The sequence below is a fragment of the Microchirus variegatus genome (genome assembly GCF_963457635.1).
Source record: "Microchirus variegatus genome assembly, chromosome: 12".
Taxonomy (NCBI): Eukaryota; Metazoa; Chordata; class Actinopteri; order Pleuronectiformes; family Soleidae; genus Microchirus; species Microchirus variegatus.
The window spans coordinates 14,906,323-14,922,664 of record NC_139813.1 but is presented as its reverse complement, the minus strand read 5'-3'; the positions used below and the strand labels follow the sequence as shown (position 1 = coordinate 14,922,664).

Sequence of the window (16,342 nt, the reverse complement as noted above, 5' to 3'; positions counted from 1 at the left end):
GAGGCAAAAAGTTGCCTTCACTTGCAGCAGCAAAAATTACAGTATTGTAAAAACACTTGTTGTGTTGACATTAGGTTTATGCTCCCTGAGTGCTGTCTAAAATTTATTTTGTGTTTAACTGATCACAAGGTAATACTGAGTCTTTACTGAGTTTATTAGAGAACAGACTTCACTCAGTGGTCTTGGCAAATGTCCAATGCACTGATTTAAGTCAAGTGAAGGTTTGGTCTATCTTAAATTCAATGTATACCAACATGCAACTCCACTTTAGGTTTTATGGTAGTGATGACACCTTATTTATACTTGGCTATGTCATTATTCTGTTGATTGTAAAAAATCATACAGTTCCTGAACGCAACATAGTACCCCGTGCTGCCTTCACGGTGTCCTCTTGTCGCGTATTGATCCAGCAGTAGCTAGTTGATTTGTAGCTTTTGAGTCAGGATGGTGCCCGTGTTGTCTAACTGTTTGTCGGTTGTTTCTGGCTAAGGGTATTTGGCATTTTGCGGCTTTAATGTTCCGTGCAGCGAATTTAAAAACCATCGGCAAAGCGGGAACCGGCTGGTAGGTGGTCTTTGAAATCACGGAGACGTAACATATTGTTCACGTCCACTCCACTCTCGTGAATCTGCCGGCTGAGGAAATGAAGCTAACGGTGTTAGCCGGGTTACTAGCTAGGGTACTCTGACAAATAAGAGTGTTTCTTTGTTGTATATTAACCGGCGACACTTGTCAAAACTCACAGACAATAACACGGTGACTATCGGTACTTGTCTACTGTCTGTATCTTTATCAGCTGTTTATCTTTTATGACACTACAGTTGACCGTGTGTTGTTGTAGGGGACTTGGCTAGCTAGCGAACAAACGTTAGCATGTGAAGCTAATAACAAAAGTAGCTAACTATAATGTAGTCGAGATTACTTAAGGGATTTATTTGCGTAAGTAAATAGGAGTGACCTCATTTAGTTTTGGCTCTGATAATAATTTCTTAATGTTTAATACGTTATAGTTTTACTACTCGTGTAAAGGTTAGTTTGACAGCCGATTTTCGTTCATGTAAATCTGTGTGCTATTTCTAATGCTAAGGAAGGTAAACTTGCTGCGAATCATAATGATGTCACTCCTGTCTGTTGCTTCTTCCACCAGTGGATTTAACACATTTCATATCAACTTATATTTGTACCATCTGTAGTGAACAATCTCAGTGACGTCCACATATCTTGGACACATAGCTATTTGGTCATTTAAATCAAAAGTTTATCTTAAATTATTGTATGACGCTTTTAAGTTTGATCATGCTTATCAAATCTTAGGCTAGTACATGTAGAGATGGCCATCCTAAATTCTGACAATCAGAAGATTTTTTGGGCATACTCCAGGCTTTGACCATCACCCCCTTTTAATTCTTCCATTTCAGGCACTTTCGCCGGACGATGGACGAGCTGGTCCATGACCTGGTGTCAGCACTGGAGGAGAGCTCGGAGCAAGCTGCTCGTGGTGGATTTGGAGATGGAGGAGACCACGCACTGGCAGTGGGCTGTCTGCTGAAGAGGCAGGCTCGGAAGAGGAGGGGTAGGAAGAGACGCTCAGACAATCCACATCCACCCTGGGAGACGGGCCACCTCAGTGAAGGTTCAGAATCCAGTGTGGAAGAACATAAGGTGAGACAGGGTGATGATGATGATAATTCCTCTCACTTTAACCCTCTGAGGGGTCCTCGAGCAAGATGTCAAGTGTAAGTCAAGTTTGAGAAGGACAAGAAATGGAAAATTTGCGGGTATGAGGGTAGACATAGGTGTTGTGCCTTTGTTTATTTCAAGGTACATTGATTTTCATGGTTTAATGTCTCAGTGGAGCTGACAGACACTGATTTCTTCTGTTTATTTATTAAATTTCTTACATTCAAGTGGCAGCTGGTCATGACGTCACCCATAAAGAACGTAGACTCCCATTTTGAAGCTCAATATTCGCTATTTATCCAGTGTCCTGTTGAATTTTTGCACAATGAAGTTCATAGGCATCACCTGCTGCCTGGTGGCTATTGTCCTGTATGTACCCAGCTGTCAGTCACATGCATATGTGCCATTCTTTATTTTCCTCTAAATGGGAAGATAAATCACAAAAATGATATTATGCAACTTTTAAGAAAACCTAAAACTAGCAATTAATACCATAACTTCAGGAGAAAAATTACATTATCAAACCAGTGGTTAGTGTAAGTGGCGTAAGACATTAGTAAATGAGCTGCTTAGCACTGGGCGCGTAACAGCAATGTTAACGCATGACGTGTTTCCATGACGACTGACCAGAAAAAGACGTGACGTCATGTTTACGTGACTCCGGATTGTTAAAATGAGTCTCTAAAGTAACGCCAAACTTTAAAAACAAAGGCACACATACGCAGTACACAGGTACGCTGGTTATTTGTAGCACTGCTCTTTTCGTTTAATGAACCGCTCCAGTTCGACTGTAGGCGCACTAATGGCGCTAAAGGAGCTAATGCAGCTAACTGAGCTAACTGGTCAACGGTGCCTGGACTCCGGTATCGCGGCACGTAAACATGACGTCACACGCGTATTTTCCGGTCAGTCTTCATGGAAATGTGTCATGCGTTTATGTGTGTTAACCTAGTGCCCAGCACTAGAACCGCTACAATAAATATATCCAAGTTTCTTGATTGAGTATCACAGGGTTTAATAACAATGCTGACCTTTGTTACAGGACTACCGTGCAAGTACAGGAGGTGTTTCTGCTGCCAACAGTCATGGCCGTGACAACAGTGACTCAGATGAACAGCTTGGCCCCAAAAGGCGTACCCCCCTCACTTCTGACGTGGGCCGCGACAAGAGACCGCTTTGGCCAGATGACATGGGCGTCCTTGGTTCTGCAGAGGGAACTCGCAGCCTCAGAAGGCGACGTAAGGTCAAACGAATGGCTGTAGATCCACCTGTGGAACCAGAGCCCTCCTCCTCCAATATGCTCGGGCCACCACCTGTGCCCAAAGCCCGTGTTGGCGTAAGGCCTCATAGACTTGGTTTGAATGAGGACAGGGTTGCCATGGAGCTGTGTGGAAGAGGCATGGGAGGGAAGAACAGGGTGAAGAAGAGGAAACTTGCCACCATCAGGCTGGGAATGGAGGCTGCGGATGAAGGGGTGGTGGTGGAAAGTGAGGACCCCATCTCCTCTCCGGTGGAAGGGTCCAAAGACAAAATGGAGCTGGAGGAGCAGAAGGGCTCAGATGAGGAGATGAGTGACAGGTGGTTAGTGTTTTGACTTTTGTTTTCTTTTAGTACGTGTGCTTACAGATATTGCAATTCCTTTATTTCCACATTTGTATGTACAGGTATGTGTGTGAGTCTGTAGGACAGCAGGTGAAGTTGTTTGAGACAAAAATAATATATCAGAAATTAGAGATTTGGTCAGATTCATCATAATCAGAGTTCAATTTCATGTTTACTTATTATTTTCATCAAGTTCATCAGGTTATCAGGTAGCTCCTGGGTCTTATAATATCAATAAGTATCTTTAGTAATATTCAGCCCAATGTTTTCCTTGGAATAGAAATAATTGTTCTTCTTTCTTATTTCTGTTTTTCCTTTGCAGTGAAACTAGCAGCGTCAGTAACAGCAGTGACGGCGGCCTCTACACCAATGATGAAGGGAGACAAGGTGCTTTTTAAGTTCTGATAATATTAAAAATCAATTATTATATGGTAAATTGAAAACCCAGCTCATATTTGTGTTGTATTTGGTGTAATGGTATATGTAAATTAGGGGACCATGGTGTATCTTAACAGCAATGAACTAACCAGAGGTCTCTCTCGGCTCTCTTAGGTGATGACGAGCAGAGCGACTGGTTCTATGAAGGTGACCCAGGCTCAGCTACGGCAGCCGGAGGCGCCTGTGGGATAGCAGGAGTGATTCCATGGTGGGAGAGGGAGACGGGGTCAGAGGAGCTGGACCTCGCTGACCCGGTCTTCAATAGTATTCTCACGGGATCCTTCCCACTCATGAGCCCTGGACAACAGAGAGGTAGAGTGGAGGCTAAAGTATTATGGTTCATATTTACAGTGTAATTATTCATTGAAGTTGAGTCACGCATTTATGGCTGTTATTATGTTGTTGCACTCTCACCCATTACCAGTAGGAGGCAACCACTCCACATAGAGACAAATAAGGCAATGATCAGAGTTTTAGTAACAAAGGGTTAAGGTAGTTTTACTGTACATACAGGGAGAAAAACATTGTAGTAAATGACATGTTGTATTTCGAAACATAAAAAAAAACAATTATTTTCTAGAACTATTCCCTAAAACACAAATTATATCCTAATATTCCTATATTATTTTTTTGTCAGGTTTCCACGCCAGATTGAGCCGTCTCCATGGAAACCAGCAGGCGTCTGATGTTGGAATGCAGGGCACCTCTGGCCAGGGTTTCAATGACCGTCTGGGTAGACAAACCCAGGACTCCCATGAGTGTGTCCCTGTCTTTCTATAAGTAGTTGATTCTGACTTGTTTATTTGTTTTTTTTCCCTTAGCTCTTAGTTAGCTTTTTTTTATCTGCTCTGAAGTGGTTGACATAACCTAATCTAATTTATATCAAAGGGTGCGTCCAAATAGAGAGTCTGCTTATTGTGGGGTTGCAACTGTAACAGCAGTAGAGCTGCAAGTGCTCTGTCAGGAGGACCAACTTTACTCCCTGCAGTAACAGAGCTGCTTTCATCCTCATTATAGCCATCTTTGGTTTTAGAGGAGTTCTTAACACTGTTTGAAAGGAAGAGGTAATGGGGCAGTTATCACAGTTAGTCAACGATAGAGTAAATACTGGAATAGAGGAGTGTTATACTGTATTGATGAAAATTCTAGTCCTCAATAGCACTGTTATCGTTTCAGCAGGCCGTGGTTTAGCTCAGGCTCAAGGAGAGATCATGGACAGGTAAGCCATTTGTTTGTGTTTATATTAATTGGTAAAAACAATGTACAAGTGTTATTGCTAAGGTTACAATTCCAACAGCTTAAACATTATCCTGTCTTTTCCACATAAGCTACACTGGGACACACGGACAGACAGGGGGCATCGGAGAAGCTGTTCAGTGAAAACCGCCAGCAGGTGAGAACAACATGTAACTTAAAACACCTCTGATTTATTTCCGTCACTACTTTCTTTCTTTTTTTTTTTTTTTTTATTCTCTGTTGCATTCTCATTGATACAGCTCCTTATAGGTTTGTGTTTCAAATGGCCATGGATACTGTGCAAAGTGTTATCTGAGATCACGCATTAATGCTGGCATATTTTTGTCCTGCCTGGCTGCTTTTGCAGACAGACCAGCGGGCACCTGGGCTCGCTATGTACAGGAGATGTCAAGCGGAGGCGAAAAGCAGCCCCCCTCGGTTCCACTGCCCCCCCAGGTATTGGATGAACACCTCGATACACGTAACACACCATCTGGCACATTTTGCCAACTGCCCCTTTATTGTATTTTTGGCTCTAGTTGTTTGTCTTGTTCCCATCCCCCCTCTCTTGTTCAAACTCACTATTTTTCGCCAGTCTACATTCCTGCTCTTTGACCGCATCACACATAAGTAGAGCTGCAGCCAACCATTATTTTTATAAACGATTAATCTGTCGATTATTTTCTCGATTCATCGGTGTTTGTCAAACCTGGAAATGATGTCTTGTCTTGACAATGTCTTGATTTGTCCGAAGAAAATATTCACTTTTAAGAAGCTAAAACAATCAGAAATCTTGTTTTAATCATGAAACAAAGCTTCAAACCGATTCATTGATTAATAATCAATTAATTGTTTCAGGTCTACACATAAGCTGAAAATGTCTTGGGTTAGAAGTGAAAGATTGACTTCATATTTTCTAAGGGCTTAATTAAGAGTAAATATTTATAATGCGCCTCCCTTCCTGTTATTAAACCCTGCTTTAGCTCCAAACCCCCTTTCCTTGCTAAGCTTTGTTGGACATGTGTCAGCTGTCATAGCAGAGATGCTGGATTAGCTCTTAGCCAGTTACACTAATGTATCACCACCCCCTCCCCTAAACCACTTCCCTGGGCTTGTTGATGCTATTTCAAAGAGGAAGGTTGAGGTAGCAAAGCCTAATGCGGTTAGGCCCAAGTCAATTCTTCTCCCAGCGCTGATCATAATTTACAACCCGACACCAGAATTCAGCTTGTTCAGTTTATTCGCCGACACATACAAATAAATCAATCACTTGTTAAATTGAAAACATGAGACCAAATAAAAGAGAAAGTTGTCAGCACAAACAAACACTTACAGAAACACAAACGATTTGGTCCCTGAAAAACTGCGTCATCTTGAGTGACATATTCAGTATCGAGCTCGTCAAATGGGAGATTTACGTCGTGCCAATTTGGCATCAACTCACCAGGGACCCATCGTTTGTGTGTGTGTAAATTGGCCGCTTGAATTTAATAGAAAGAAAGTCAAAGGGAGAGGACAAAGTGACCACTGTCTCCCTGAGACGGGCACCGGTGTCACTTATTACAGGGATTTATTGCCTTCGGGAGACCTTAAACTGTTTTAATGTGAGTGATGAGGTCACTGGACGAAAGTTGTCGGTGCAGCAAGTTTGCTGAGGCCGCGTGGTCACAAGTGTGTGAAATGTGAATAAGCATTTTATGTTTATAATGTCTCAATCAATAAATAATAAATGAGCTAAATTTACTCCTTCAAATGCTGAGTTATGGCAGCCTCGACATTCACTGTCGTTAAAGACAAACGGCAAATTTGAAATATTCACTTGATAAAATTTGCAGCTTTACTATATAATGCAATTTATGGTAATAGAATATTGTGGAAAAAAAATGTTTCTGCATTTAAAGTATAGTATGTAATTTCTGCTGACATGAGGTCTGTGATTCAAAGCACCAAAAAATAGTTTTTGGGATATTTTAATGCACTGATGCTGCATATGGCTCCATTCTTTCAAACCTGTGGCTGTTTTCTGTTTTTTCAGGCGTGGTCGGGGAGAGCGCTCCTCCCATCCCCGACTCGAACATGGGGAGCCGCATGTTGCAGAGCATGGGCTGGAGCCCCGGGATGGGCTTGGGTCCAGAGGGAAGGGGCATCACGGAGCCCATCCGAGCCACACAAAGACCCAAAGGCACAGGTTTAGGTTTCAACTGAAAGCCCCCCCCCCGCTTCTGGATCTTAAACATACAGCGGACTTCAACAAAATGCTCTCGGAGCTACAGGGAGTAACAGAGATATAATGCTGCTTAGATGATGAAAAATCAAAACTAGAAATGGGGAATGGGGCTCGTCCTAGCAACATAGTCTGACCTGAAACAGAAACCTTCCCATATTGGGGAAACTGCAAGAAGCCTGTGATATCCACACACACATACACACACAAACACACACACGGGAGTGAGTGACTGCAGCTGAGGTCGAGGAAATTTTTCTTGCAAACACGTCCTGTTGAGAAACTCCATGTTGGAGGAAATGAATGACATTGATGGCTCATTGTTGGTGTGTTAAGCTGGCATGCTGCCTCAGACCTGTTACCTCACACACCAACGTTACAGCATTTCAGACTCGGAACGTTTTCTTGATCCTGTAGTGAGCGCAGTCGCGATGACGGATCGGTTTGTTTTTCAGGCGGCGGGTATTGGTTATCGATTTCGCGATAAATGGCTGTGTCCAATATTGACGCGAGAATTTTTTGGAACTGAAAGGCTGTTTTTGTTTCAGATGTACCTCAAGATGTATTTTAGGTTTCCTTTTTATTGTCATGAAATTAGGGCACACTGTATGGATGTGTGTTGGGGGGGGGTATTTAGTTTTCCCATCCATTTTTATTGTTCGTTTAATGGTTGAAGTAATGTCATCAGAAAATCTTTATCTACCCAAAACACAACAAAAAAAGAGAGATAAAAATCAAAACCCCAACCCGCCTTTCATGTCCCACCACTATGTAAGCATGTGCAGCTGCGGCTGCTGCAGGTTTTCTGCTCATGTTTACGGAGAAAACACACGTGGATATGCGAGGGAATGTTTTGCCAACAGTTTTCCCGATTGTTGTCTGTTTTAGGTATTTTATCCCCGACCAATGTTTGTACTGCAGACTGCAGTATTAGTGAGTGTACACACGCTAATGTAACAAATAGCTACGACTGTCAGATTATGTAGTTCAGACTTCAGAGGGTTTCCTCTCCCTCCAGGTGTGCAAATGGGAGGGAAAAAAAATGTGTGCAGAATTTGAGAAAATGTGTAATTGCTGTCATAAGATGCATCAAAAAGCCCCACATACACATAATTATTATTAGTTCACTGGTGTTTTCACTTGATTTACTTGATTATTAGACCTTTTGTCAGGACTGTGGGCACAAACAGACTGTGAATGGCATCTGATCGGATGCAAATGAACACAAATGATGTGCAAAACGTAATTACAATTAAAGGAACTGAAGAAGTACTACACGGTGTTTGCTTAATTTGATCACTTTTCACTCTGTGATGTCATTATTGAGTCATCTTTGTTTTGTAAAGTGTTGTTAATCGTTTTGCCTTTTCTCACACAGCAGAAATTGTGAGGGAAAGTACAGGCTCAGTTTCATAAGGTCACATTATGAAGGACTATATTGCACCAAAGGACACTGATTTACTTTGTGATAAAAATAGAAATACAGCTATATCAGCTAAGTGTAACAGTTTTTGGTAAACACTTTATATTAAGGAACACATCGTTAGCCTATTAGCATAATTGCCTTAGTAATTTTTTGGGTAATTGTGACATATGCCTAACTTTACCTATGTGCTTGCTAAAGAAATTTGTTTTTTCTCGTTTTCCAAAAACATTCAAATATGGCAGATATGCTATTAGGCTAACGATATTCACCATTAACTAGGTGCTTACTAACATATCGTTAGCCTAATAGCGTAATTTCCTAAGTCATTTTTTTGGTAATTGTGATATCTGCCGAACTTAACCAATGTGCTAAAAAATTAGTTTTTTCTTGTTTTCCGAAAACGTTCAAATATGACTTAGGCAACTATGCTATTAGGCTAACGATATTCACCATTAACTAGGTGTTTACTGACATATATAAGTTGCATACTAGCCCTTTATTAGTCATTATTAACACCTTATTCTACATAACCTTATTCTACCTTTATTACCACATGAATTAAGATTTTTCCTAAATAAGGTTTTAATACATACTTATATACATACATACATATTTACTAATAAAGGGCTAGTATGCGACTTGTATGTGTGCTAGTAATCGCCTCGTTAATGGTGAATATGTCTTCCTTAATATAAAGTGTTAATAAAGTTTTTTAACCTGAGAATAAAAAATAAGAATTCTATAAGAATGTTATCATCATCGCCTAAATTAATGTTTTTTTTAGAACATTGTGTAGTGTCATAATGTTCAATTTTACAGTTGATTTTTCCACCCATATTTTTTTTGACATTATTTTCACCAAAACCAAATACTGCAATATCTTTTAAAATTCAAAAATCGGCCACTTTTATTAGTCATGTTTTACCTTTGTCCCAGTCTTGAGTTCTAACATGAACTCACCATATCGAAACACTAGAGAACAAAACCCTGCCCCTGTTGATTTGTCCGCTGCCACTGAAACAGAAGACTGTAAAAATGAACCTTATTGAAATTCATTTCATGTCCGGTGGGAGCCAAGCCAGTGTCATTTGCAGCCTCCGTCCGTTAACGCACATCACCTCAAAACAAACAAAAAAAAAACACCCAAAACTCTCTCTCTCGTCCTCTGTGTTTTCCTGAGGCAACACGTGCGTCGACGGCGAAGGCACCCCCCGAGTCGTAACCGCTCTCAGGAACGCGTCCTTAAACATTTCCCACTCTTGTCAACACACTCATCACACTCATGCGCTGACTCAACACTGGCTGAAATATGACACCGCCCCCATCTTTTGCGAGGCTGCAACAGAAAACTGTGTATCCATAGGAATACAGGATACACTCTGTGTGTCCTCTACTCTCTCTCTCTCTCTCTCTCCAACTCAACACATCCCTGTGCATGTGAGGGAATGCTGGCTGTGTCCTCCACACACACACACACACACACACACACACACACACACACACACACACACACACACACACACACACACACACACACACACACACACACACACACACACACACACACACACACCTCCACCATCCCCAGCCCTTAGACACACTTTTCTGTCTGACACACTCGCTCAGGACCCCCCCACCCACCACCACTACCTCCACCTCCTGTGTGCAAGCGAGGCAGGTAGGTAGGTGAAGTCAGCACTGGATCAGAGTGAGATGCTGAGGAGAGAGAACGGAGCGAGGAAGGTGTGTGTGTTTGTGTGTGTGTGTGTGTGAGTGAGTATGTGTGCTGCTGCTGCTGCTGCTGCTGCTGCTGCTGCATCGCTGAGCCACAGAGACCGGAGGCGAGGAGAGCTGGAGCGTTTGTCCTTGAGACTGACTGACTGACTGACTGCAGCTGTAGAGCGGAGAGAGAGAGAGAGAGAGGGGAGAGCAGGCGGGCAGCACGAGCCAGTGGAGGAAACTGACAGTGAGTACTGAGCAAAAGCAAAATAATAATAATGATTTAAAAAAAAAAGAAAGAAAAGATGAGCGCATGATAAGAACAGTTTGTTTTAATTGCAGCAAATGGACCAATGTGTCATTGTTCTTGTCTGCTTAGAAACAGTCCAGTGTGTGTCTGTGTGTGTGTGTGTGTGTTCCTGACCAGGTGAAGGTCTACTCTGCTCCCAGGTGAACTCATCAGTGAGGCTTTTTTTTTTTTTATTGACTCCCACCAGGATTTTGCTTTCAAAGCCTTCACGCAAGACTTTGTAAAGCAGTTCAGCAAATTCCATCGTGTCCGCCGTGTTCTCTTTGTGAGTGCACTGTTAGTGTGTTGTTTTTAGAGAAATACAGTGTGTGTGTGTCTGCCCCGGACGACAACAACAACATCTCTACGGCGCTCGCTCTCTCTCTCTTTCCTCCTCAGCTCCATCATTTGTTGACAGATCGATAGTTATGCATCCATAATCGGACGTCATCGTTCGTGGCCGCCCTCCAAATCGAGTCATTATCATGTGTAATCTTGCAGAAAATTACATTTTGACTGGTGTACCTTGGCAGGGCCACGAATCGCTGTGGCTGTGGCTGAGGGTGAGGGTTACTGTGAGGGGGACACCTGCAAACCTGGAGCTGGGGTGGGGTTGAATGGAGGTATTTTTTTTTTTTATCTTCATCCATAAAATGAGATTGAACAAATTATGACAGCATTTTTTTATAAAAGAAACAGCGGCGATGACGACAGACGAGTATTAGTGTTGGCTGTGTCTCTCTCTCTGTGGTGAGGGATGGTGATGTGAGATGAGACTGGCTCACCTGTGGAGCTGCTGACAGAATGTGTTAGGCCACGTTAGAGGGGTGCCAAGATGGCAAAGATATAAAGAAAGCTGGAAGCTGAATGAGGCGCACTTTAAAAAAAAAAAGAAAAAAGAAAAAAAGGGAGCTGTTTTAGTCTGTTTGTGTGCGTCTGTGTTGATTTGTTTAGTGTAGACATGCTGACAATCAGCCAGAGGGATAAATTTACCACCTGTGGAGATAAAAGTAATATGATGAGATAGACTGTGTTTAGATGGTGTGTGTGTGTGTGTGTGTGCGTTTGGAGGTTTAAATAGTTCCTGACATCAGCAGTAGGTGTGTGTGTGTGTGTGTGTGTGGTGCTGACTCCCAGCTTTTAGTGTGTTTTACTCATACTGGCGGATCCTCACATGAGATATGTCTGGGAGCAGGTGTGTGTGTGTGTGTGTGTGTGTGTGTGTGTGTAAGATGTGGTTTTAGGTAAGGGTTTTACTTGGGTTTAGGTAGTTATGATGGTTAAGGTTAAGGTTAAGATGAGGGGCCAGGAAACGCATTAGGCCTGTATATTTATGTAAAAATAGGTGTGTACTTTTTACCTCTTAAGACCTTTTCTGGCAGGACCAGTAGTCCTAATTGAGGCCAAAACCTGGTCCTAGACAGATAGATAGATAGATAGATAGATAGATAGATAGATAGATAGATAGATAGATAGATAGATAGATAGATAGATAGATAGATAGATAGATAGATAGATAGATAGATAGATAGACTCTTAAACTAGCCTTAGAAATAAGGGTTCCATAGGTGTTCTTCTACAAGGGCTGAGGTTCTACCTGGAACCATTTGTTTTCAAGGGTTCTTGGCAACACTAATGGTTCCAGTAAGAACCATTTTGATCCAGAGAACCCTTTAAAACCCCTTTCCTGAATAAAGGCTTTTAAAAGGGTTCTTGGCAACAGTAAGGCTTGCAGGTGGAACTTTTATAAAAGGTTTTACCTGGAACCAAAAAAGTTTCTCCTATGAGGACAAGCCGAAGAACCTTATGTGGTTCCACTTAGCACTTTTATTTCTAAGGGTGTGGATAGATAGATAGATAGATAGATAGATAGATAGATAGATAGATAGATAGATAGATAGATAGATAGATAGATAGATAGATAGATAGATAGATAGATAGATAGATAGATAGATAGATAGATTTACCGCTGTCTCAAAGCCCAGGTTGAGCTAATTTTAACCCCCCCCCCGTGTTTACAGTTTGGTGGATTAAGTCGGTGGTTCTCGTCCCATAGGTCAGAGATAAAGCAACGGAATAAATCCCAGAGAAGATTAATGGTTTGGATTATTTGGGATTTGCTGTGTGATTATCTTCAGCTCCGAGTGTGAACCTTAAACAATGAGATTATGTGGAACATATATAAATATGTGCCTTAATGTTTTTAATTCCATTTTTTAACATTCTGGTATAGGATCTCTCCCATTCAAAGCGTGGAGAGCTCTGTGATCTGGTGCTAATGTTGTTGTCCAGAGCTGACCAGATAATCTGATGGTGCCTGTTGCTATGGTAATCCACCTTATGTTGGTAGGAAGAGGCTTGATTACCCAACCACCTTAAAACCATCCAGACCTCGCAGTCTCGGCTCCGTGCGTTTAATTTTTCAGCTCTTATCAAAAGTCAAAGAAATTCCTCCACCTCCACTAGGCGGCAGTGCAGGCGAGTTCTGAAAAGTCTGCAAACCAGCTGTGGGAGCCCACAACTGCACAAGTTATTCTGTCTGCGTTTCAAATAGTCATAAAATATAAAACCCCCCTCGAAATTAGTTGTAATGAAACCCTGGCTGCCTGAACGCTTTCCTGTGCGTATATATTTCCCCGTTGCAGTGACTCACTTCCTCCGCAGTGGGACTGTACAGGCTCCACAGATAAGTGAAAACCATTTGATGACCATTGACCCTCTGAGAATAGCTGCAGCAGCAGCAGCAGCAGGAGGCCCCAGTGTCTCTATGTGACATTACTACGGTTATGTTGCTTTAAGCTGCTCCCAAAGGATTTCTCAGGTTTCCAGCATGGATGTGTGCGTCTGACCTCTGATCCCACCACTGATCAATAGAGTGAACCTGATCTGATTCCACGTGCTCATCTGTCTAAGGTACGACATCCGTCTCGTCCCATCTACGGTAGCCTATGCGGGGACTTTTTAAGTGTTAAACATGCACGAGAGATTTTTCCTCTCCTCTCGCTCCCTTCGGTCTCCGCCCTTTTCTGTCAACCGGTTTTTTTGTGTGTCGTGAGAGGCGTCGTGTGTCGGAGAGCGGCGAGACAATGGTGTTTGCACACAGTGTCAATAGTCTTTGCCTCTGTCTGAGTAATTGATGGATGACTGTGAGTCAGGCATAAACTAAGCAGATTACACACTCACTAGATCTGAGGGCTGATGCTAATGTGTGTGTGTGTTCTCTCCTCGCAAGCAGCAAATCTGGGCCTTCAGGGACAGCTGTCGAATTGACTACCAAAACTGGACAGTCCCTCAGTAACACGTGTGTGTGTGTGTGTGTGTGTGTAGACGGTCCCCCTTCATTCGCATCTTTCCCTTTCTTCAAAGAAAACTGGTTGCATCTGGTGTCGGGTCAATAGCTGGCAGCTGCGAGCCGTTATTGAACTCCTGTCTTTATTTTAGCCTCTGCATTTTTACACGGCCTCTGCAGGGTAAAAATAGGTTTGATGTTGTGTGAAGTGATGCATTTGGTTTGTTTCTCTTATACTTTTTTTTTTTTTCGCTTTGGTCCGTGTTGTTGTTGCTGTTGTTGTCGTCCTGGGTTTACTGGATTTGTTTTTTCTGTGTTTGAGGCCTTTAGGATGTTAATATCTTTTGAACTGTATAAGGCAGGGGTGGCAAACATTCGGCCGTGGGACAGAACCGGCCCACCAGAGGGTCCAATCTGGCCCACAGGATTAATATGTGAAATTTTGAGAATTATGATTAAAAGCTAATCATAATGTGAAATACTATATTTTTCAGTTCCAGATACCTGTGACTGTGAAATGTTTTGTGCCTTTCACACTAAATCCACTGTGATCTGTAATGCACATTTACACATTGGTTAATTAAGCATAATATTCTTGGAATTGCTCTTATTTTTCTCAGGAGTTCTGGTTGTTTAAAGGTTATTATGCTATTATTTTACTGGCCCGGCCCACTGGATAACACTTTGATGACCATACTTTTATTTGTTTTGATTTGATCTTTAAGAAATGTGAACCTTCTTTGGTGTTTTATGGCAGTTAACACCAGACTGTAACCTTTCCATCCTTTCTTTTGCCTTAACCTGACATGATTAGCACTTTTTAATTCATGTGCTGCAATTACTTTTATTTATTGACACACATATATACAATATAGCTTATTTGAGCCACATTATATCATAAATGATTTATAGTTGTTTGGTTTATAATCCCAATAAAATACTTTGTAGATTAATTGATTAACAGTTATTATTATCTATTTCTTACTGGTTTTTCTTTTAAGGAATCTCCAAAGTCATTGCAATTTATCCTGCAGATGAACAATCCCATATAGAAATCCTCACAGCCACATAATTGCTAACCTCATGGTGGTGCTAGAGTTGAAGTCAGAGAATCACTAAGGTCTGCAGGCTTCATCACTGTGAACGTCTGCATCAGATTTTATAGCAATTAATGCTAAAAGTCTGATAGGGAAATGATCTGTAATCTATATTCATTCTTAATTTATTCAAAGATAAACCATGTGGAATTCAATAAGTGAATTTTTTTTCCTGCTTGTTACTTAATACTTTATAGATCAAACTCTGCAGAGTGACACAGAATAAATAACCGGTGCAGGCGCGTTGTTTCCTTCAAGTGTTTCACTTTGACGCCTCAGGACCACTCCACTGGTGCCAAGGAAAATATCACTAATCTCTGATGTTTTAATTTCCACGCACACATTTCCCTCTTTATGATGATGTGGAAAAAAAAAAACCCATTTCAGATTTGTTTGAGCAAATCATAAATACACTGATAGGAGCATGGCTAAGTAAGAAAAAGAAGATAAGAGCCACTTCACTTTAACACCAACATTTCAGTTTCCTAAATGGTTTATAGAAGATAATTTCCTCCGTGTAGATCATTTCTTATATCGTGTTATATTAACGTTTAATCTGATACGATAGGAGCACTCTGTCTGGCTCTTTGTGTTTCACAGATGAGATAAAAAATGATCTGCCGTTGCAAATCACACTTTCTTTTTTTTTTATCTATGTGCTTTCTCCTTTCTGTCTGCACATGCTTCTTGCGTCGTCGCTTTGCTTCGCACACGCAGCACGTCTGCTTTTGCGTGAATTTTGGTGTGCGTTTCTCTCTCGGCTGGTGGCGTTTTCGTGTGGCGCATAATGAGATAAGGCCCCACTCCACACAGTCTGCTGTCTGGCTTTTATCTGAGCAGCAGATTAGTGCAGGTGCTTTCATTCCTGAGGAGACTGGTTCAGCGGGGGTCACGGCGACGACGACGACGACGGCGGTGGAGTGGGGAAGCGACAGGTTGAGACTGATGGTGGAAAGGGGGGGGAATCAAACTCCCTTTGCCACAGGTGCAACTGATATATGAATTCAAACTGTGATCGTCTGGAAGGTGTTTTGACTGAAAATCTTCCATCGCCATATGTTGAAAAGCTGCAGGGTGCATTCACAGCAGTGTTTTTTTCTTTTCCAAAAAACCCATGATGATGTTGAAAAAAAAGAACATGATTTCACAGCCAAGCTCAGGGGGGAAATATGCTCCATTCCTGGTGCCTGGTATCTAACATTGTGTTGAATATAATCCTGCAACATAAGCCCAAACCATTCAATAATTTACAGAAAATACAAATTCTTTGAAGCTGGAGCCTTCATTGGTCCTTCTGAAGAAACAAACCAGAAAAATTCAAATATCAGTTTACATATAGGAG

At 41.8% G+C, this 16,342-nt stretch overlaps 1 protein-coding gene across 4 annotated transcripts; it reads left to right on the top strand.

The window, feature by feature from the left end:
• Positions 1-448: 448 nt before the first annotated feature.
• On the top strand, positions 449-8,356 carry gpatch2 (G patch domain containing 2). Of its 4 annotated transcripts, none has more exons than XM_083898440.1 (10): positions 449-564; positions 1,419-1,662; positions 2,723-3,258; positions 3,605-3,669; positions 3,835-4,032; positions 4,358-4,478; positions 4,897-4,939; positions 5,049-5,113; positions 5,324-5,412; positions 6,992-8,356. In XM_083898440.1, exons 1-10 carry the CDS (start codon positions 515-517, stop codon positions 7,159-7,161), a joined length of 1,581 nt encoding a protein of 526 aa, XP_083754566.1. In that variant the 5' UTR covers positions 449-514; the 3' UTR covers positions 7,162-8,356. The 4 variants fall into 4 exon arrangements, with proteins under 4 accessions (XP_083754566.1, XP_083754565.1, XP_083754564.1 ...); XM_083898439.1 differs by having other exon boundaries at positions 2,723-3,261; positions 4,900-4,939; XM_083898438.1 differs by having other exon boundaries at positions 2,723-3,261.
• The last annotated feature ends 7,986 nt before the right edge of the window (positions 8,357-16,342 follow it).

Coding starts and splice junctions, on each gene's coding strand:
- gpatch2 (XM_083898438.1), top strand. CDS start 515: ATGTTCCGTGCAGCGAATTTAAAAACCATCGGCAAAGCGGGAACCGGC. Junction 4,479..4,896: donor CAAACCCAGGACTCCCATGA/GTGTGTCCCTGT, acceptor TTATCGTTTCAG/CAGGCCGTGGTTTAGCTCAG. Junction 4,940..5,048: donor CAAGGAGAGATCATGGACAG/GTAAGCCATTTG, acceptor TTTCCACATAAG/CTACACTGGGACACACGGAC.